This window comes from Bufo gargarizans, chromosome 1, assembly GCF_014858855.1.
Source record: "Bufo gargarizans isolate SCDJY-AF-19 chromosome 1, ASM1485885v1, whole genome shotgun sequence".
Classification (NCBI taxonomy): Eukaryota; Metazoa; Chordata; class Amphibia; order Anura; family Bufonidae; genus Bufo; species Bufo gargarizans.
Window position 1 is genome coordinate 409,742,436 of NC_058080.1, and position 23,335 is coordinate 409,765,770.

Below are 23,335 nucleotides of genomic sequence, written 5' to 3' on the forward strand. Positions count from 1 at the left end.
ATTCTTGTGGAACACCTAAAGGGTTAACACAGTTTGTAAAATCAGTTTTAAGTAACTTAAGGGATGTAGTTTATACAATGGGGTCATTTATGGGGGTTTCCACTGTGTAAGCCCCACAAAGGGACTTCAGATCTGAACTGGTCCTTAAAAAGTGGGTCTTGGAATTTTTTTTTTGAAATTTTAAAAATTGCTTCTAAAATTCTAAGCCTTCTAACATCCTAAAAAAATAAAATGACATTTACAAAATAATGCCAACATAAAGTAGACATATGGGGAATGTTAAGTAGTAAATATTTTATGAGGTATCACTTTCTGTTTTAAAAGCAGAGAGATTCAAATTTAGAAAACAGTGATTTGTTTCAAATTTTCATTAACTTTTGGATTTTTTTATAAATAAAGGTAAAACATATTAAAGGGCTTCTGTCACCCCACTAAACTTTTCTTTTTTTTTTGGGTACTTATAATCCCTATCCTGCGATATATCTATACATTATGTTATTAATCATTTTCGTTCTGTAGATAAGGCAAAAAACATACTTTTATAATATGCTAATTACCTGTCTACCAGCAAGTAGGGCGTCTACTTGCTGGTAGCAGCCGCAAGAAAATGCCCCCTCCTCTTGTTGATTGACAGGGCCAGCAGTGATCTCCTCCCGGCTGGCCCTGTCTGCATTTCAAAAATCACGCACCTGTCTTGATTCGGCGCAGGCGCTCTGAGAGAAGGAGGCTCGCCTCCTCAGCACTCCCTCAGTGCGCCTGTGCCGATGACGTCACCGAAAGAGAAGACGTCATCGGCGCAGGCGCACTGAGGGAGTGCTGAGGAGGCGAGCCTCCTTCTCTCAGAGCGCCTGCGCTGAATCAAGACAGGTGCGCGATTTTTGAAATGCAGACAGCACCATAATTATACAGCAGATGTGGGTGTTTTAAACATGGCACCCTTTTTTGAGCGCAGCAGGCCCCATAGCCACCGGGTGCCTGCTATTTTCAACAGCAGACACCCGGGGCTAACGTCTGCATTCAGTGATGAAGCTGATGGAAATATTTAACCCTCAGATGCCATGGTAAAACGTGAACACAGCATCTGAGAGTAGAGATGAGCGAATCGACTTCAGGTGAAACATCCGAAGTTGATTTGCATAAAACTTTGTTCTAATATTGTATGGCGCAGGAGCTCCGTACAGTATTAGAATGCATTGGCTCCGACGAGCCGAAGTTATTACTTCACGTCTCGCGAGACTTCACGCAATAACTTCATAAATTTAATTTCTACTGTAAAAAAAACTTTTTCCGAACTCTGGTTCGGTTCCAATGTTTCATCCGAAGTCAATTCACTCATCCCTATCTGAGAGCACTAAAAACGGAAGCCCAATGCTTCCCAGCCCAGAATGTCTTCCCCTGGTTGAGATCGGGGAAGGTATTGCATAGTAGTAATAGGCCTGAGCCTGTACAAGGCTTCCATGCTTATTACTAGTATATTCCAATGCTGGCAGCACTGCCTTGTAATACAGTATACTGAATTCTGTAATGGATAAAAATCCATTACAGAATACAAATGGTAATATAATGATTGCAGGTTATAGTCATCTAGCGTGACAAAACAAAGTAAAAAAAAAAGTCAATGTTTTAAAAATATTAAAATAAATATTCAAATCAACCCCCGTTCCCCAAAAGTAAAATAAAAATAAATTTACAATATAAAAAATAAACATTATAGTCATCAGTGTGTACGAAAACACATGTACTATTAAAATACATATTAAAAAAAACTCAAAATGGCAAATTTGTTGTTTTCATTGCTTCACTTCCCCAAAAATATTGAATAAAAAGTGATCAAAAAGTCCTACACAACTCAATGACATTATTGAAAAGTACAGATCATTCCGCAGAAAATGAGCCCTCAAACTGCTCCATAGACATAAAAGTAAAGTTGCATAAAACTTTGGCAGAAGAAATTATATTTTTTTTTTTCCAATTCACCCTATTTGGAATATTTTCTAGCTTTCCACTGCATCGTATGCAACAGTAAATAGTGTTATTAGAATGTACGACTTGTCCTGTAAAAACCAAGCCCAAATATGTGAATGGAAAAAAAAGTTATGGTTTCGGAAAGGTCTAGAGTAAAAACGCTCCTGGATTGAAGGGGTTAAGGGTTGTTTAAGACACAGCAGTTTTTGGTGCAGTTTTTTTTAGGTAAAGCCAGGAATAGATTCCAAATGAATGAGAAAGATAAAGGACAGACTTATACTTCATTGCTGGATCTATTTTTGGCTTTGTGTCAAAAACTGTCACAAAAACTGATGGTTTCAGCCGTGGAAAATTTTTGATACATATTTTCCAAGCAGAATGGATTTCACTGTCATTCCATAATGAATCCGCAGCAAAATCTGCATGTGTTAGTTGCAGATTTGCCCCGGAATTCACCCTTTGCAATACAACTCACAATGAAAATCCTCAAAAACTCTAGTGACGGGTTCCTTTTAAGAAGCTGCCCTGAGTCCTGAAAACATTACTGTAAATATGGTGACAATCAAAGCTTAGAAATCCCAGTCTCAGATTCACACCCACTTTTCAATACTTGCAGCAGAAGAGTGGCACCCACTTGGGTACATTTGATTGGCAGTGAAAATGTATTTCTAAGTCTGAAGAAACTGTTAATGCATATTTTCTTTTTGTCAGATTTTATTGTTAAATATCACAGAAATGGGCATTTTTTGAAGGGTAAAACAGTATTTTGTGAATACTCATGATGACATGCAAGCAGCATTAACCAAATTCTTTCATATCTTACAGGTCGTTTAGTAGCCGGTTTATGAAAGATGGGGATGTAATGATAGGATCCCAAGTTGCCAGGTAATATATATAATCCATGGCTTTCAGGACAGATGGGTCTTGGGTTGTCAGACAGCAGGTTACCAGATTCCTATTCATTTTTCACTTCTGTTAACTAAGGAGAATATAAAATTTAATATGTTTGATACTGTACAGTAAAAAAGTAATTAAAGAAACCCTCCATTTCAGGAAAAAAAAATCACAAGAACTGGTTAACAAAAAGAATACTTACGTGGTGCTCTCCTTTTCATCTTTTTAGTTGCAGATCCTGCTAGTTCTCAAGCTCCTCTTCTGTCATCCAAAAGGGGTTGTCTGGTAATTTTATATTGATGACCTATCCTCAGGATAGAGAAAGTAGATTGGTTCAGGAGCAGCAACACAAACGGCTTATGAAGAGCAAAAGTGGTGAATACGCAGCAGCTGGGCAGGGGAACGCAGATCCAAAGCGGTCCAATGGCATGTAAGAAAGAATGGAGGGCCACAGCAGCGTTTCGCCAGAAAACTTCTTTAATCAGGAACACTCCTCACAACAAGGCATATAAAAAGTAGTTTGCAGCAACGTTTCGGCTAGGAGTAGCCTTTGTCAAGCATGTTAACAAGTTAAAATCACAGCCTATAAGTAGCACATGACAGGCCCACCCACACCGCTAAGCAGCCAATAAGATTCAAATTTATGTATAACACACCTGTGTATGTAATCAATGGGGACCGACATGCTGAAATAAATTAGCCAGCTGTAGCAAAAACGTACCTATGTGAGGCCATCATATACAGAGCTCCTCCGTCCCTCCAGCGTCCCATGATCGGCAGTGCGCATGTCTGCATACGTCATCGCATGCGCCACCGCACGGCGGCGCGCGTATGACGTACCCAAGTGAATCCGAATGCATAGTCCACGCCGGACAACTTACATCATCAGGCGGCGGCCGACTGACGTCACAAGGCCACTCCCACCTGGCGTTACGGATTGGAATATGCATGAGGACTCAAATGGGGCTGTACATGGAGGGCGATCGCACCACTGTAGCACATGAACAGTGTGCAAAAGCGCTCGCCAAGGATAACAACAATAAGGCATAGAAAGCGCACTGCCATTAATGCTAACGCAAAGAAGGAACAGGGAGAAATGCAAAAACATATAGGCATCACATAGGTACAGCAGGCATAATAAAAAGAACAGGAATCACTAGATATTGGTGACAAATAGTATTTTCACTGTGCACAGGTTACCATTGATAAATAATATATCATAAACAGGTGTGTGTAGAAAAAACTACAATGATCATCATGATGCTATAAAGCGGTGTGATTAAGGCACATAATTAAAAGAACAAAGCAAAAAATACTGTAACAGAGGAGAAATATGAAGTCAGCCATATAAGGAATATTTCTTGATTAAATCCAGATTTTAGCTGATGCCAGCCACATTAAATTTGAGATTTAAACCAAATGGCTGTAGGGATTTCAGTGTGTAGATCCATTTGAGTTCCTTCTTCCTTAATATCGCATCCCTGTCACCCCCTCTCCGTAAGGGACCCACACTGTCAATAACTCTAAAGCGGGTGGGCCTGTCATGTGCTACTTATAGGCTGTGATTTTAACTTGTTAACATGCTTGACAAAGGCTACTCCTAGCCGAAACGTTGCTGCAAACTACTTTTATATGCCTTGTTGTGAGGAGTGTTCCTGATTAAAGAAGTTTTCTGGCGAAAAGCTGCTGTGGCCCTCCATTCTTTCTTACTATCCTCAGGATAGGTCATCAATATCAGATCGGCAGACACTTAGGAACCCCTGCTGATCAGCTGCTAGAAGAGGCCATGTGATGTCACCGTAAATCTGTATCATCAGCTTAATTGCCGCTCAGCCCCATTGATGTGAATAGGGCTGAGGTGCAACGTCAAGAAAAGACGTTGTACGATGTACTTAGCGGTGCTTGGAAAGATGCCAGGAGCCGGATTTGCTCACCAAAGCTCCAGTGAGCACAGCGGCTCCCTGATTAAACTGGTCAGCCGAGGTGCGGAACTCGGACCCCTGACAATGTGATAATGATGAGCTATCCTGGGGATAGGTCATCATTATCTTTACATGGATAACTCCTGTAATGAACCAAAGGGTCATTTTAAATAATTTCACTGCTGCAAAACCTTCTCAGTCATTTTTTTAAGCTATATTGGGACTAATAAAAAATTTACAAAAAGTAAAAAAATGGACTAATGACTTTAATCAGCTGTTTTGGGGTTCTTTGTCCTCATCAACAGAGCAATGCTACATCAAAGGCCTTTCACCTGGCCAATCAATAGCCTGCTTTATACTGAAGGGGAACAGGAACTCTGAAACAGTGCTATTTTGCAGGAGATTTTGGCTTGCCTGATATCCAAAGTCACGTTTCAAGGCTCTTTCATAGGTCAGATGTTGACTTACAGGGTAGTTACCCAAAGGTTAGTCAGAACGTTTAATTCCTTAGGAGGGGAGCTAATTTGTGCGCTTACAATGCATGGCCTATACAACTTCCAATCCTAGTTCTGGTGTTCTTCACAAGGAGAACTAGTACTCTCAAGACCTACCTTATGTCAAAGACCTCACATCAGGCTAATCGATCACCCAGTTCTGTTACTCTATACTGACAAGAGGCAACAACACTGAAACAGTTATTTACTGATTGGTCCTTTTTTCCTTTTGAAGAAGGCTCCTGGTGTAATATTTTTTGTCATCCAAGGCCTGCTAAATTTTGAACATTGACTATAGGGCATCTGTCTCCACTAGGTGGCACACAGACAGCTTTCTTTCTCTTGGAAGATACTGTAGCTAATCTGAATATACCATACAATAGATGATACTTTTTTCTATCCATAAATGAATTATTATTATTATTATTATTATTAGTAGTAGTAGTAGTAGTAGTAGTATTGAAACTGGCTAACTATGAATCATACACAATTTGCATCTTTCTAGACACAGTTGTTCATGTTTAAAGACTTCTAACATTAGAGTAATCATAAATGTACTTTGTCTACCTCATCTTTTCTACCCAACATATTTAGAAACAGTTTTTACTGTTGCAAAAAAAAAAGTGTTACTGGTATCCTAAATTATGTTAATGGACGCTTGTTTTGAAAACTTTAAACTTTTTGTCATTTAGGATAATAGAAAGCAAAAATTCAGCATTCGCAGTGGGTGGATATTATGTTGGAAACTCTGGTTGGACAACACACTTTATATCTAACGGCAAAGATCTGCTTCCACTGCCTTCTGAATGGCCTGGATCTCTGCCCAGATCACTGGCTCTCGGAACAGTAGGCATGCCTGGGTAAGATTTTTTCAATGTTGATTCGATCTGGTTTACACAGAGCAGTTTTGGTTTTGAGGGAAATTTAAAGGGAACCTAACAGGTTATTTGTGCTAGCCTTTCTAAAGGCGGAATAAAGTAGTGACAGACATGCTGACATCAGTGGTCAGTCACTTATGTGTTAGCAAACTTTGAAAACTTGATACTTTAAACTTTTTTGATGGCCTGCAAGGAGTTCAACAATGATCATGATATGCAGGAAATCCCCTGCCGGCTGCTTATTGACAGATTTTTCCTATTATCCATTCAGCATGTGCCAGCAGCAGCTCTTATGTAATACTATTTGAAACCCCCAAAACAAAGAAATATCCTCCAACCAATAATATAAAATAAACTTTATCGAAGATGTCAATATCCAAAAAGAATGATCACCTAGGAATTAGAGGGCGCTGCAGAGTTAGTCAGCCACAATAGTTAATGCCATCACAAAGTAAATGCATATACAGTAAGAGCATGAACGTCCCAATAGTAATAACAATAATATAAGGAAGCAAAAAGCCCCAGTATTAACAATTAAATGATAGAGGACCATACCAGCAATAGTTAAATAGTAACATAAGTGACAGACCGGCCCTGCAGCGTCCTCCTCCCAACGCTGTTTCGCCACACCAGGCTTCTTCTGGTGTATTTCTGGTGTATTTTGTGATGGACTATGGCATTTTGCTCTGTTGGGGTGGTAAAATGTGCCACAATATGGTATTGCTGGCCCTGCCTTCCATCAATGTGGACCCGACTCTTAAACGGTGCCACTTTTTAGTTTTTTTCTTTCCAGGGCCACTTTAAGTTCCCAGTCCGCCCTCTGACTGTGCCACTGGTGTGTTTTAGACTTTGTGATTTATCAACACTATTCTGTATTTTATTAGTTTAACTGCATATTTTGGCCTTTTGGAAATCTGCAATCCTAAGGAAGGAGAAGTAGTTCTTGTCAATAGTGCTGCTGGAGCAGTCGGATCAGTTGTAGGACAGATCGCCAAGTTAAAAGTAAGTAAATGTGAAAGCTAACCCACTGTTTTTCATTAAAACTTAATTTATTTCATAGTGCATTTCAGTTGACTTTCTTCCAAACCTGGTAAAATTATGATGGTATTTTGTTTAACTGTCCTGTAGTTAATACACTCAGGTCCATAAATATTGGGACATCGACATAATTCTAACATTTTTGGCTCTATACACCACCACAATGGATTTTAAATGAAACAAACAAGATGTGCTTTAACTGCAGACTGTCAGCTTTAATTTGAGGGTATATACATCCAAATCAGGTGAACGGTGTAGGAATTACGTTTGGATACGTGCCTCCCACTTGTTAAGGAACCAAAAGTAATGGGATAGAATAATAATCATAAATCAAACTTTCACTTTTTAATACTTGGTTGCAAATCCTTTGCAATCACTTACAGCCTGAAGTCTGGAATGCATTGACATCACCAGACGCTGGGTTTCATCCCTGGTGATGCTCTGCCAGGCCTCTGCTGCAACTGTCTTCAGTTCCTGCTTGTTCTTGGGGCATTTTCCCTTCAGTTTTGTCTTCAGCAAGTGAAATGCATGCTCAATCGGATTTAGATCAGGTGATTGACTGGGCCATTGCATAACATTCCACTTCTTTCCCTTAAAAAAGCGCCGTCCAATAAGTTCTGAAGCATTTGGCTGAATATGAGCAGATAATATTGCCCGAAACACTTCATAATTAGAGTTGAGCGAACACCTGGATGTTCGGGTTCGAGAAGTTCGGCCGAACATCCCGGAAATGTTCGGGTTCGGGATCCGAACCCGATCCGAACTTCGTCCCGAACCCGAACCCCATTGAAGTCAATGGGGACCCGAACTTTTCGGCACTAAAACGGCTGTAAAACAGCCCAGGAAAGGGCTAGAGGGCTGCAAAAGGCAGCAACATGTAGGTAAATCCCCTGCAAACAAATGTGGATAGGGAAATTAATTAAAATAAAAATTAAATAAATAAAAATTAACCAAAATCAATTGGAGAGAGGTTCCATAGCAGAGAATCTGGCTTCCCGTCACCCACCACTGGAACAGTCCATTCTCAGATATTTAGGCCCCGGCACCCAGGCAGAGGAGAGAGGTCCCGTAACAGACAATCTGGCTTCATGTCAGCAGAGAATCAGTCTTCATGTCATAGCAGAGAATCAGGCTTCACGTCACCCACCACTGTAAGAGTCCATTTTCATAAATTTAGGCCCAGCACCCAGGCAGAGGAGAGAGGTCCCGTAACAGACAATCTGGCTTCATGTCAGCAGAGAATCAGTCTTCATATCATAGCAGAGAATCAGGCTTCACGTCACCCACCACTGTAACAGTCCATTTTCATAAATTTAGGCCCAGCACCCAGGCAGAGGAGAGAGGTCCCGTAACAGACAATCTGGCTTCATGTCAGCAGAGAATCAGTCTTCATGTCATAGCAGAGAATGAGGCTTCACGTCACCCACCACTGCAACAGTCCATTTTCATAAATTTAGGCCCAGCACCCAGGCAGAGGAGAGAGGTCCCGCAACAGAGGATCTGGCTTCATGTCAGCAGAGAATCAGTCTGCATGTCATAGCAGAGAATCAGGCTTCACGTCAGCCACCACTGCAACAGTCCATTGTCATAAATTCAGGCCCAGCACCCAGGCAGAGGAGAGAGGTCCCGTAACAGACAATCTGGCTTCATGTCACCAGAGAATCAGTCTGCATGTCATAGCAGAGAATGAGGCTTCACGTCAGCCACCACTGCAACAATCCATTGGCATATATTTAGGCCTAGCACACAGGCAGAGGAGAGGTTCATTCAACTTTGGGTAGCCTTGCAATATAATGGTAAAATGAAAATAAAAATAGGATTGAATGAGGAAGTGCCCTGGAGTCCAATAATATATGGTTATGGGGAGGTAGTTAATGTCTAATCTGGACAAGGGACGGACAGGTCCTGTGGGATCCATGCCTGGTTCATTTTTATGAACGTCAGCTTGTCCACATTGGCTGTAGACAGGCGGCTGCGTTTGTCTGTAATGACGCCCCCTGCCGTGCTGAATACACGTTCAGACAAAACGCTGGCTGCCGGGCAGGCCAGCACCTCCAAGGCATAAAAGGCTAGCTCTGGCCACGTGGACAATTTAGAGACCCAGAAGTTGAATGGGGCCGAACCATCAGTCAGTACGTGGAGGGGTGTGCACACGTACTGTTCCACCATGTTAGTGAAATGTTGCCTCCTGCTAACACGTTGCGTATCAGGTGGTGGTGCAGTTAGCTGTGGCGTGTTGACAAAAGTTTTCCACATCTCTGCCATGCTAACCCTGCCCTCAGAGGAGCTGGCCGTGACACAGCTGCCTTGGCGACCTCTTGCTCCTCCTCTGCCTTGGCCTTGGGCTTCCACTTGTTCCCCTGTGACATTTGGGAATGCTCTCAGTAGCGCGTCTACCAACGTGCGCTTGTACTCGCGCATCTTCCTATCACGCTCCAGTGCAGGAAGTAAGGTGGGCACATTGTCTTTGTAGCGTGGATCCAGCAGGGTGGCAACCCAGTAGTCCGCACAGGTTAAAATGTGGGCAACTCTGCTGTCGTTGCGCAGGCACTGCAGCATGTAGTCGCTCATGTGTGCCAGGCTGCCCAGGGGTAAGGACAAGCTGTCCTCTGTGGGAGGCGTATCGTCATCGTCCTGCCTTTCCCCCCAGCCACGCACCAGTGATGGACCCGAGCTGCGTTGGGTGCCACCCCGCTGTGACCATGCTTCATCCTCATCCTCCTCCACCTCCTCCTCATCCTCGTCCTCCTCGTCCTCCAGTAGTGGGCCCTGGCTGGCCACATTTGTACCTGGCCTCTGCTGTTGCCAAAAACCTCCCTCTGAGTCACTTCGAAGAGACTGGCCTGAAAGTGCTAAAAATGACCCCTCTTCCTCCTCCTCCTCCTCCTCCTCCTGGGCCACCTCCTCTTCCATCATCGCCCTAAGTGTTTTCTCAAGGAGACATAGAAGTGGTATTGTAACGCTGATAACGGTGTCATCGCCACTGGCCATGTTGGTGGAGTACTCGAAACAGCGCAACAGGGCACACAGGTCTCGCATGGAGGCCCAGTCATTGGTGGTGAAGTGGTGCTGTTCTGTAGTGCGACTGACCCGTGCGTGCTGCAGCTGAAACTCCACTATGGCCTGCTGCTGCTCGCACAGTCTGTCCAGCATGTGCAAGGTGGAGTTCCACCTGGTGGGCACGTCGCATATGAGGCGGTGAGCGGGAAGGCCGAAGTTACGCTGTAGCGCAGACAGGCGAGCAGCGGCAGGATGTGAACGCCGGAAGCGCGAACAGACGGCCCGCACTTTATGCAGCAGCTCTGACATGTCGGGGTAGTTGTGAATGAACTTCTGCACCACCAAATTCAGCACATGCGCCAAGCAAGGGATGTGTGTCAAATTGGCTAGTCCCAGAGCTGCAACGAGATTTCGCCCATTATCACACACCACCAGGCCGGGCTTGAGGCTCACCGGCAGCAACCACTCGTCGGTCTGTTGTTCAATACCCCGCCACAACTCCTGTGCGGTGTGGGGCCTGTCCCCCAAACATATGAGTTTCAGAATGGCCTGCTGACGTTTACCCCGGGCTGTGCTGAAGTTGGTGGTGAAGGTGTGTGGCTGACTGGATGAGCAGGTGGAAGAAGAGGAGGAGGAAGCCGAGAAGGAGGAGGTGGCAACAGGAGGCAAAGAATGTTGCCCTGCGATCCTTGGCGGCGGAAGGACGTGCGCCAAACAGCTCTCCGCCTGGGGCCCAGCTGCCACTACATTTACCCAGTGTGCAGTTAGGGAGATATAGCGTCCCTGGCCGTGCTTACTGGTCCACGTATCTGTGGTTAGGTGGACCTTGCTACAGATGGCGTTGCGCAGTGCACACTTGATTTTATCGGATACTTGGTTGTGCAGGGAAGGCACGGCTCTCTTGGAGAAGTAGTGCCGGCTGGGAACAACATACTGTGGGACAGCAAGCGACATGAGCTGTTTGAAGCTGTCTGTGTCCACCAGCCTAAATGACAGCATTTCATAGGCCAGTAGTTTAGAAATGCTGGCATTCAGGGCCAGGGATCGAGGGTGGCTAGGTGGGAATTTACGCTTTCTATCAAATGTTTGTGAGATGGAGAGCTGAACGCTGGCGTGTGACATGGTTGAGACGCTTGGTGACGGAGGTGGTGGTGGTGGTGTTGGTGGTACATCCCCTGTTTGCTGGGCGGCAGGTGCCAACGTTCCTCCAGAGGCGGAGGAAGAGGCCGAGGCGGCAGCAGCAGAATAGGCCGAGGCGGCAGCAGCAGAAGAGGTAGCAGGGGGAGCCTGAGTGACTTCCTTGGTTTTAAGGTGTTTACTCCACTGCAGTTCATGCTTTGCATGCAGGTGCCTGGTCATGCAGGTTGTGCTCAGGTTCAGAACGTTAATGCCTCGCTTCAGGCTCTGATGGCACAGCGTGCAAACCACTCGGGTCTTGTCGTCAGCACATTGTTTGAAGAAGTGCCATGCCAGGGAACTCCTTGAAGCTGCCTTTGGGGTGCTCGGTCCCAGATGGCGGCGGTCAGTAGCAGGCGGAGTCTCTTGGCGGCGGGTGTTCTGCTTTTGCCCACTGCTCCCTCTTTTGCTACGCTGTTGGCTCGGTCTCACCACTGCCTCTTCCTCCGAACTGTGAAAGTCAGTGGCACGACCTTCATTCCATGTGGGGTCTAGGACCTCATCGTCCCCTGCATCGTCTTCCACCCAGTCTTGATCCCTGACCTCCTGTTCAGTCCGCACACTGCAGAAAGACGCAGCAGTTGGCACCTGTGTTTCGTCATCATCAGAGACATGCTGAGGTGGTATTCCCATGTCCTCATCATCAGGAAACATAAGTGGTTGTGCGTCAGTGCATTCTATGTCTTTCACCGCTGGGGAAGGGCTAGGTGGATGCCCTTGGGAAACCCTGCCAGCGGAGTCTTCAAACAGCATAAGAGACTGCTGCATAACTTGAGGCTGAGACAGTTTCCCTGGTATGCATGGGGGTGATGTGACAGACTGATGGGGTTGGTTTTCAGGCGCCATCTGTGCGCTTTCTGCAGAAGACTGGGTGGGAGATAATGTGAACGTGCTGGATCCACTGTCGGCCACCCAATTGACTAATGCCTGTACCTGCTCAGGCCTTACCATCCTTAGAACGGCATTGGGCCCCACCATATATCGCTGTAAATTCTGGCGGCTACTGGGACCTGAGGTAGTTGGTACACTAGGACGTGTGGATGTGGCAGAACGGCCACGTCCTCTCCCAGCACCAGAGGGTCCACTAACACCACCACGACCATGTCCACGTCCGCGTCCCTTACTAGATGTTTTTCTCATTGTTATGGTTCACCACAACAACAAATATATTATTTGGCCCAATGTATTGTATTCAAATTCAGCGGGATATAAATTTGAGGCCTAGTATTTAGGCGCTGGGTGACCGGTATGGATTTAGTGACAGAATTAGACTTGGAAATACACAGTAGCGGGTGTGTGTGAAGTTATTCTGAATGACCCAATGTGCACCTTGAATATTATATACCCTTTTAGGGATAGATTTCAAATAGCTCTGATATAGCAGAAACCACTAAATTATGAAATTGCTAAATTGGGAATTGTACTTCAACCCAGAACAAAAAATGTGCTTTGACGGACACTAAATAACTTTCCCAGCTACAACAGGACAGCGGTAACGAGAGATTTAGCGGGATATAAATTTGAGGCCTAGTATTTAGGCGCTGGGTGACAGGTATGGGTTTAGTGACAGAATTAGACTTGGAAATACACAGTAGCGGGTGTGTGTGAAGTTATTCTGAATGACCCTATGTGCACCTTCAATATGATCTACCCTTTTAGGGATAGATTTCAAATAGCTCTGATATAGCAGAAACCACTAAATTATGAAATTGCTAAATTGGGAATTGTATTTCAACCCAGAAGAAAAAATGTGCTTTGACGGACACTAAATAACTTTCCCAGCTACAACAGGACAGCGGTAACGAGAGATTTAGCAGGATATAAATTTGAGGCCTAGTATTTAGGCGCTGGGTGACAGGTATGGGTTTAGTGACAGAATTAGACTTGAAAATACACAGTAGCGGGTGTGTGTGAAGTTATTCTGAATGACCCAATGTGCACCTTGAATATTATATACCCTTTTAGGGATAGATTTCAAATAGCTCTGATATAGCAGAAACCACTAAATTATGAAATTGCTAAATTGGGAATTGTACTTCAACCCAGAACAAAAAATGTGCTTTGACGGACACTAAATATCTTTCCAAGCAACAACAGTACAGCGGTAACGAGAGATTTAGCAGGATATAAATTTGAGGCCTAGTATTTAGGCGCTGGGTGACAGGTATGGGTTTAGTGACAGAATTAGACTTGAAAATACACAGTAGCGGGTGTGTGTGAAGTTATTCTGAATGACCCAATGTGCACCTTGAATATTATATACCCTTTTAGGGATAGATTTCAAATAGCTCTGATATAGCAGAAACCACTAAATTATGAAATTACTAAATTGGGAATTGTACTTCAACCCAGAACAAAAAATGTGCTTTGACGGACACTAAATAACTTTCCCAGCTACAACAGGACAGCGGTAACGAGAGATTTAGCGGGATATAAATTTGAGGCCTAGTATTTAGGCGCTGGGTGACCGGTATGGATTTAGTGACAGAATTAGACTGGGATATGGCCAAAAAATAACCACACTATTGCTGGTTAAATGCACTTGGTGACGGGCGCAGCTTGCCCCTGATGTAGTATATGGCCAAAAAATGAACAGACTATTGCTGGTTAAATGCACTTGGTGTCACAGCTTGACCAACCACACTACTGAGGGTTAAATGCACTTGGTGACGGGCGCAGCTTGCCCCTGATGTAGTATATGGCCAAAAAATAAACAGACTATTGCTGGTTAAATGCACTTGGTGTGACAGCTTCACCCTGATGTAGGCTTTAGCCAGAAAACAACCACACCATTGAGGGTTAAATGCACTTGGTGACAGGCGCAGCTTGCCCCTGATTTTGTATATGGCCAAAAAATGAACAGACTATTGCTGGTTAAATGCACTTGGTGTGACAGCTTCACCCTGATGTAGGCTTTAGCCAAAAAACAACCACACCATTGAGGGTTAAATGCACTTGGTGACAGGCGCAGCTTGCCCCTGATTTTGTATATGGCCAAAAAATGAACAGACTATTGCTGGTTAAATGCACTTGGTGTGACAGCTTCACCCTGATGTAGGCTTTAGCCAAAAAACAACCACACCATTGAGGGTTAAATGCACTTGGTGACAGGCGCAGCTTGCCCCTGATTTTGTATATGGCCAAAAAATGAACAGACTATTGCTGGTTAAATGCACTTGGTGTGACAGCTTCACCCTGATGTAGGCTTTAGCCAAAAAACAACCACACCATTGAGGGTTAAATGCACTTGGTGACAGGCGCAGCTTGCCCCTGATTTTGTATATGGCCAAAAAATGAACAGACTATTGCTGGTTAAATGCACTTGGTGTGACAGCTTCACCCTGATGTAGGCTTTAGCCAAAAAACAACCACACCATTGAGGGTTAAATGCACTTGGTCGCAGCTTGTGCTGGCGCACCACAAGACACAAAATGGCCGCCGATCACCCCAGAAAAATGTGACTGACAAACGGTCTGGGCAGCCTAAAAACAGTGAGCAATTGAGGATCAGCAGCTCAATGATCCACAGCTGCAGATCGATCAGTTAATCAAGTCCTTTGGAGGAGTTAATCTGCCTAATCTCGCCCTACTGTCGCAGCCGCAACCTCTCCCTACGCTAATCAGAGCAGAGTGACGGGCGGCGCTATGTGACTCCAGCTTAAATAGAGGCTGGGTCACATGGTGCTCTGGCCAATCACAGCCATGCCAATAGTAGGCATGGCTGTGATGGCCTCTTGGGGCAAGTAGTATGACGCTTGTTGATTGGCTGCTTTGCAGCCTTTCAAAAAGCGCCAAGAAAGCGTCACAAAAGCGCCAAGAAAGCGACGAACACCGAACCCGAACCCGGACTTTTACGAAAATGTCCGGGTTCGGGTCCGTGTCACGGACACCCCAAAATTCGGTACGAACCCGAACTATACAGTTCGAGTTCGCTCATCCCTATTCATAATTCATCCTGCTGCTTTTGTCAGCAGTCACCAGTTTATCATCAATAAATACAAGAGAATCAGTTCCATTGGCAGCCATACATGCCCACGCCATGACACTACCACCACCATGCTTCACTGATTAGGTGGTATGCTTAGGATCATGAGCAGTTCCTTTCCTTCTCCATACTCTTCTCTTCCCATCACTCTGGTACAAGTTGATCTTGGTCTCAGCTGTCCATAGGATGTTGTTCCAGAACTGTCGAGGCTTTTTTAGATGTCATTTGGCATACTCTAATCTGGCCTTCCTGTTTTTGAGGCTCACCAATGGTTTACATCTTGTGGTGAACCCTCTGTATTCACTCTGGTGAAGTCTTCTCTTGATTTTTGACTTCGACACACATACACCTACCTCCTGGAGAGTGTTCTTGATTTGCCAAATGTTGTAAAGGGTGTTTTCTTCACCAAGGAAATAATTCTTCGGTCATCCACTGCAGTTGCTTTCCGTGATCTTCTGGGTCTTTTGGTGTTGCTGAGCTCACTGGTGCGTTCCTTCTTTTTAAGAATGTTCCAAACAGTTGTTTTGGCCACGCCTAATGTTTTTGCTATCTCTCTGATGGGTTTGTTTTGTTTTTTCAGCCTAATTATGGCTTGCTTTACTGATAGTGACAGCTCTTTGGATCTCATCTTGACAGTTGACAGCAACAGATTCCAAATGCAAATAGCACACTTGAAATGAACTCTGGACCTTTTATCTGCTCATTGTAATCGGGATAATGAGGGAATAACACACACCTGGCCATAGAACAGCTGAGAAGCCAATTGTCCCATTACTTTTGGTTCCTTAACAAGTGGGAGGCACATATTCAAACTGTTGTAATTCCTACACCGTTCACCTGATTTGGATGTATATACCCTCAAATTAAAGCTGACAGTCTGCAGTTAAAGCACATCTTGTTCGTTTCATTTCAAATCCATTGTGGTGGTGTATAGAGCCAAAAATGTTACAATTGTGTTGATGTCCCAATATTTATGGACCAGACTGTAGTTAAAGTGTACTGACTGTGCTAGAATTGTCATATATCTTCCATATGAAAGAATCTTCATATAAAAGAGAGGATAAAAAAAATATAAAAATTATATTATCCTTCAGGCGGACATAAAAAAACGCCTCTAAGTTCTTTTTATCAAGTATCTTAATTTGATTTGTGCAAGCAGTGAAACAAAGGGACAATTGTATATGCAAAAATATATAATAGTTTATTATAAAAACCAAGAATATAAAAACAATACAACTGCAAAAGAAATGATGAAGTTACAAAGTAACACCCAAAATGTACCACACGGTGGTGCTAATACACCCCTATCTAATCAGCACAGTATGATTTAATGATTTATGACAACCAGTGTCATACTTTTAACAAACAGACTCCTATACCAAGAGAAACTTAGGATCTTCTGTTATCAAACAGGCTATAACAATAAAACACGGATTTACAGGAAAATAACTGTTATCCCTTGACTCTATTTTCCTATGACCAATCAAAAATATATGATATTAATATGATAAAATATTCAGCTCAGCAATCAGACTAAGGAAAATAACTTTCCAAGGATTTAGTCCTCTTTTCAAATAATGTCAGATCTTCCATTAACAATATGCATCTTTGCTAAGAGAATAATCAGCATTATGGAGGCACCTAAGACTATATATTCCAGTATGGGAACTCTTGGCTATGTACCGAGAGAAATATCTTATTAATATCATGTGTAGTAAACAAAATATACGTTACCGGGTCAAAGGTAGACAGAGTTCAGATGGGACCAGTTCTGAAGAACTTTCCTAGTAATCCAAAAAGAATAATCCAAGTTTCTTCTGATAAAGTTTTGATTGAATGAATGGATCAATGGATATATGGATTTTTTTTCTCTCTCTCTCTAGCTCTCTCTTGCTACCCCGCACACGAGTAATTATTCCCCCCCTTATCTAAGAATCATCCCCTTTAGAATAGGGATTCCCAATCAGGTTAGGTGGGTGTACTTGCATGCTAATAACACCATGATGTCATATCAACTCCTAATATGGTATATAACAAATAATGAAATAATATAATATTGTCCATCTGCCTCCAGATGGCACTGCAGTATTGCAGATGAACATCCCAACTTTTAAGCATTAAAATTAAATATCTAATAATATGTACTCATGACCTTCTTGACCTATTTAAATATAAATCATTGAGGAAGGTCTTTTCCTGACACTTAATTACCTATATCCCGGACTTGTTGGAGTTAACTGTCTTCTCCTATCTTTTTGAAATATAGGTTGACTTGATGAAAATTTTATATAGCGGCTTTGATGCTTGGCATCGGAACTTGTACATTTCACTTATCTACAACCATGAATAACTATTGTTTTGAAATGGCATTTACTCTTCCCAGAAATCCAATTAACATAAACTTACTTGTTTCTATACCTTCTACAATACCTTCTAAATAGTAAATACATGGTATGACATATATATAAATCAATACATTGTTACACATAGATAATACATTATATGAATTATTGATTAACATACAAACCGAATTCCCAAAAAGTTGGGACACTATACAAATCGTGAATAAAAACTGAATGCAATGATGTGGAGATGCCAACTTCTAATATTTTATTCAGAATAGAACATAAATCACGGAACAAAAGTTTAAACTGAGAAAACGTACCATTTTAAGGGAAAAATATGTTGAATCAGAATTTCATGGTGTCAACAAATCCCCAAAAAGTTGGGACAAGGCCATTTTCACCACTGTGTGGCATCTCCCCTTCTTCTTACAACACTCAACAGACGTCTGGGGTCCGAGGAGACCAGTTTCTCAAGTTTAGAAATAGGAATGCTCTCCCATTCTTGTCTAATATAGGCCTCTAACTGTTCAATCGTCTTGGGCCTTCTTTGTTGCACCTTCCTCTTTATGATGCGCCAAATGTTCTCTATAAGTAAAAGATCTGAACTGCAGACTGGCCATTTCAGTACTCGGATCCTTCTCCTACGCGGCCATGATGTTGTGATTGATGCAGAATGTGGTCTGGCATTATCTTGTTGAAAAATGCAGGGTCTTCCCTGAAAGAGATGACGTCTGGATGGGAGCATATGTTGTTCTAGAACCTGAATATACTTTTCTGCATTGATGGTGCCTTTCCAGACATGCAAGCTGCCCATGCCACACGCACTCATGCAACCCCATACCATCAGAGATGCAGGCTTCTGAACTGAGCGTTGATAACAACTTGGGTTGTCCTTGTCCTCTTTGGTCCGGATGACATGGCGTCCCAGATTTCCAAAAAGAACTTTGAATCGTGACTCGTCTGACCACAGAACAGTCTTCCATTTTGCCACACTCCATTTTAAATGATTCCTGGCCCAGTGAAAACACCTGAGCTTGTGGATCTTGCTTAGAAATGGCTTCTTCTTTGCACTGTAGAGTTTCAGCTGGCAACGGCGGATGGCACGGTGGATTGTGTTCACTGACAATGGTTTCTGGAAGTATTTCTGAGCCCATTCTGTGATTTCCTTTACAGTAGCATTCCTGTTTGCGGTGCAGTGTCGTTTAAGGGCCCGGAGATCACGGGCATCCAGTATGGTTTTACGGCCTTGACCCTTACGCACAGAGATTGTTCCAGATTCTCTGAATCTTCGGATGATGTTATGCACAGTTGATGATGATAGATGCAAAGTCTTTGCAATTTTTCGCTGGGTAACACCTTTCTGATATTGCTCCACTATCTTTTTGTGCAACATTGTGGGAATTGGTGATCCTCTACCCATCTTGGCTTCTGAGAGACACTGCCACTCTGAGAAGCTCTTTTTATACCCAATCATGTTGCCAATTGACCTAATTAGTGTTAATTGGTCTTCCAGCTCTTCGTTATGCTCAAATTTACTTTTTCCAGCCTCTTATTGCTACTTGTCCCAACTTTTTGGGGATTTGTTGACACCGTGAAAATTTGAACGTATTTTTCCTTAAAATGATACATTTACTCGGATTAAACGTTTGATCTGTCATCTACGTTCTATTACAAATAAAATATTGACATTTGCCATCTCCACATCATTGCATTCAGTTTTTATTCACAATTTGTTTAGTGTCCCAACTTTTTTGGAATCCGGTTTGTATGTTATAAACTAAATATACCATGCAGAGATATATATAATATAATTATGAATATATAAATTGAATCTCATACAGCAGGTGTGCCTCAAGGATATGAGTCCTTATCAAGTAACCTTGTTCACTCCGGACAGACATGTCTTAGGGAATTGACTTACTCCTTACAGATGGTACCATATCTTTAGCAATAACTTTTAAACACAATATCCATTTATGTTCACAATTATTTTTTTATAAATTGAACTTGCCATGAACTCATGCCATATACTCATGCCATGAACTCATCTTGGCTCCCTCAGCCACATAATATAACTTTGGCTCAGGCTGATTTTATTCTTAAAGGCAATGAGATGAGCATACATTTTGATCGTATTGTCATTAGATAATATTGTATACGTATGAGAAAGCACAACAGAATGGTAAGTCAGAGCCTTTATTTCTTTCTGGCTGGGTGCTATATTCAGGACAGCTAGGGATCTCGCACAGTGGCCAGATTTACTAATCCCAAAGATGGCGTAAGCTTAGACAGGCTGTCTAGCCCTGCACAAGATTTATCACAGGGGCTCCAGCAGGATGATAAATGTGGTGCAGAGATAGACACTCTGACTCTATATCAACTAATGGTTGGCTTTTCAGACAGAGTTTTACGCAAAATTGTGCAATTTAAGCTCTGTCCTTTCCTACAAAGATCCACCCCTTTCCACTAAGTCTCATCTCCTTGTCGTGAGTGTCAAAAAAAAAGTGTAGCAGCCCTATATGCTCCAAATTGCACCAAGTTGTGCCACTTTTTAGACAAATTTTTGTAAATGTTTTAGTCCTAAGCGGTGTTCATTAGGACACCAAAAAAAGGGGGAGATTTATCAAACTGGTGTAAAGTAGAACTGACTTAGTTGCCTATAGCTACCAACCAGATTCCACCTTTCATTTTTCACAGCTTCTTTAGAAAATGAAAGGTGGACTCTGGTTGCTATGGGCAACTAAACCTATTGTACTTTACACCAGTTTGATAAATCTCCCCCAAAGTGTTTTGTTCCTTTATTCTGAAGGTTGTCTAAAAGTGGAGTGTGGGCCCGTCCCATATCAAAATGTCATATGCAATTTTTCTATTTCTCCTTAGGGCTGTACGGTAGTGGGATCTGCTGGTTCAGATGACAAAATCCAATATTTAAAAGAAATTGGCTTTGATGAAGCTTTTAACTATAAAACAGTGAGTTCTTTGGAAGAAGCCCTGAAGAAGGCATCTCCAGAAGGCTATGACTGCTATTTTGATAATGTGAGTTTTGCGCTCTCTTGTATTGGGGCGGTAGGGGGAAAACAAAGCCACTTGAATTTAGAATAAAATGTGCATATGTGTACATGAGTGGTAACGCTATATCTGACCATAGTATTACTTTTATCTGGCATATTTTACCAGCTTTCTCTTTTGCAGGCTAAATTTCCCAATTCTCAGTTGTATCTAAGCTGGTGGGTGGAAACTAGCTGCTCCCCATATAATGCCCCTAGAGATAACAAATTTGGCTCCATAATTCTGTTTCACTCAGAATCATGCAAAAGTACAGTACAGTATAGGATATCATAGAGAAGTACAGGGCCAGTATAGATGTGAATAAAGCACTTGCATGCTATATAACAATTACTGTTAGCTGCTGAATCATGTGTGTACTGTTCTGGGTATTCTATGGAATGATGTAATCTGTAGCTATCGTCTCTAGTGATGAGTGGCATAGGCAATATTCGAATTCGCGATATTTTGCGACTTTTTGGCCGAATATTTGCCATAAATTCACAAATTCAAGTATTTGTGATCTCCAGTCATTGTTTACTTGATTGCGAAATTCGGCAATGTAATATATTTGCAATAAATTCACGATTAGAATATTCAACACTATTCGCAAATACAAATATATAGCACTATATTCTAAATATTCACAATTAAAATTTGCGATTCAAATATTCGCACTCTACACTAATCATCTCCTATGTCCGAGGGTGCATATATCAGAGAGACCTTATGGATGAATTAGATTAATTTTGAATAACCAAGAACATTGAAGAATGAAGTAGCAATGTCAAGAAATTTGATGTGGGACAAACAATAAATGTGAATACAAATATACAATATATTAAACACATTTTGTTCTTTTTTGGATGCAAGACGGCTCACTCACTGTAACCATGGCTCGGTGCCTCTGTCTAATTTGAATCACCCTTTCAAAAATGGCATAAAAGTGTTACTTTGAATGAAGACCGGCACTCATACACTGGGGGTCATTAAGTACAAAGCAATTTTAATGACTCAGTGAAGATGGAATATGAAATATAAAATACAACATTACATATAAAAATGAAAAAAAACATAAAAAACGAAAATTCAAATAATATTCTATTAAATTAAAATCAATAGTCAATAAAAAATCCAAGGAAATTATAGCTGTATATAAGGCATATCAGGCATGAGTATATGTCTTGGACATCAAAGCAGTCATTGGTACAATTGCTATTCCTGTTAAACAGTTATTCATATTTCCTGATAAAGTCTTCCACTAATATTAGTATAATGATTGGTCTGTAGATCAATATAGTGGTTAGTATTTGCAGCATACGGTTTATTCCCAATATAATGTAGCTGGTTAATAAGTAGTAGGGGGATCAGCTAAGATGCAATTAATTTGGTTAATACTGCAATTATCAGCCTGCAATTGTCAACAGACGATTCTTTCCAATGGTTAGTTAGTACAGTCCATAATCTGTGGAATGTATAGCGATATGTGGCCATGTAAGATATTAACTTGTTGGCACTCACTTTTGGTAGTGCAAATTTTGTGGCGTCCCACGTGTAAGAGCGCTTACCTGAATGCAAGGTAGATCAGGTACGTACGGCCAATAGGCGGTTCTCTGTGTCTCGCTAGCGTTCTTGCGAGGTAGGGCAAATTAGTGAGGAGGATGGAATGTCCTCAGAATGTCGTAAAACTCCCTCCTGTTATCTCGAGACGAGAGGTTGCCTTGCTCCGTAAGGTGCCGTGGATAGAATAACTTCAATGTGCCGTAGATCTCGCTCATATTATCGTGAGGCAGGAGATTACCTTGCTTAACCTTTTGCCGTAGTATCAACAGGAGCTTTAATATATATTCCTTCTGTGTTGCATGGCCATGCAGATTGTTCAGGACTTTTGCGAGTAAATAGTAGTTCCCAGACGTTTTTCGAAGTAGATCCCTAATTCTTCCTCAGTGGATTTGTTCGCAATGAATAGTCCAGATAGTTTTATACCCACTGGTATCAATACTAATAGGTGTGGTGGATCCTGTCTTGTCAATCTAAAGAAAAGGAATGGATTACTTAATTCCACATATCAATTTGTCCATGTTGCGTTTTTAATGCGTTTTTGCTTTGTTTTTTGGGATATATATGCGTTTTTTTTGTCAGTAATTGCTTAATATTCTGGTGTTTAGATCTAATGGTTTTCCCTATCACATATATAAAAAATAATGTGATTGATACACATATACAGGTAATAAGGAAATGATCATCAAATATATGAAGAAAACCTCAATGAAGGCGCATTGAATGATACTCCTGGAGTCAAATGCGCTTGTGGGATCAAGTTCATATATTGATGAATCAAGTTTATATATTGATAAGTAGATATAGATGGAACAAGTTCATATATTGATTAGTAGAAATAGATAGAAAGGGGGGGCTCTGCCAAGGGGACATCGCAGTGCTGATAAACAACCAGACATGTGATCTCCCGTCAGCAAGGGGCACCCCCCCAAACTGACCTATAGAAAACCAAAAATTTCGAGTTCAGCATTGAGCCCTGCAGGTGACAGACTTCCGAAGTCGTAAATACGTCTGGACTCGGTCCTTGACATCTT

At 42.2% G+C, this 23,335-nt stretch overlaps 1 protein-coding gene across 3 annotated transcripts in view; it reads left to right on the forward strand.

Moving 5' to 3' along the window:
• The window catches only part of LOC122932109 (prostaglandin reductase 1-like), a 150,459-nt gene that overhangs the window by 61,187 nt on the left and 65,937 nt on the right, over positions 1-23,335 (forward strand). For all 3 annotated transcript variants that reach the window (XM_044286343.1, XM_044286334.1, XM_044286353.1), the window contains 4 exons: positions 2,791-2,850; positions 5,968-6,135; positions 7,038-7,155; positions 20,577-20,732. In XM_044286343.1, coding sequence (XP_044142278.1) covers positions 2,791-2,850; positions 5,968-6,135; positions 7,038-7,155; positions 20,577-20,732 — 502 coding nt within the window. The remainder of the gene's footprint in view (positions 1-2,790; positions 2,851-5,967; positions 6,136-7,037; positions 7,156-20,576; positions 20,733-23,335) is intronic.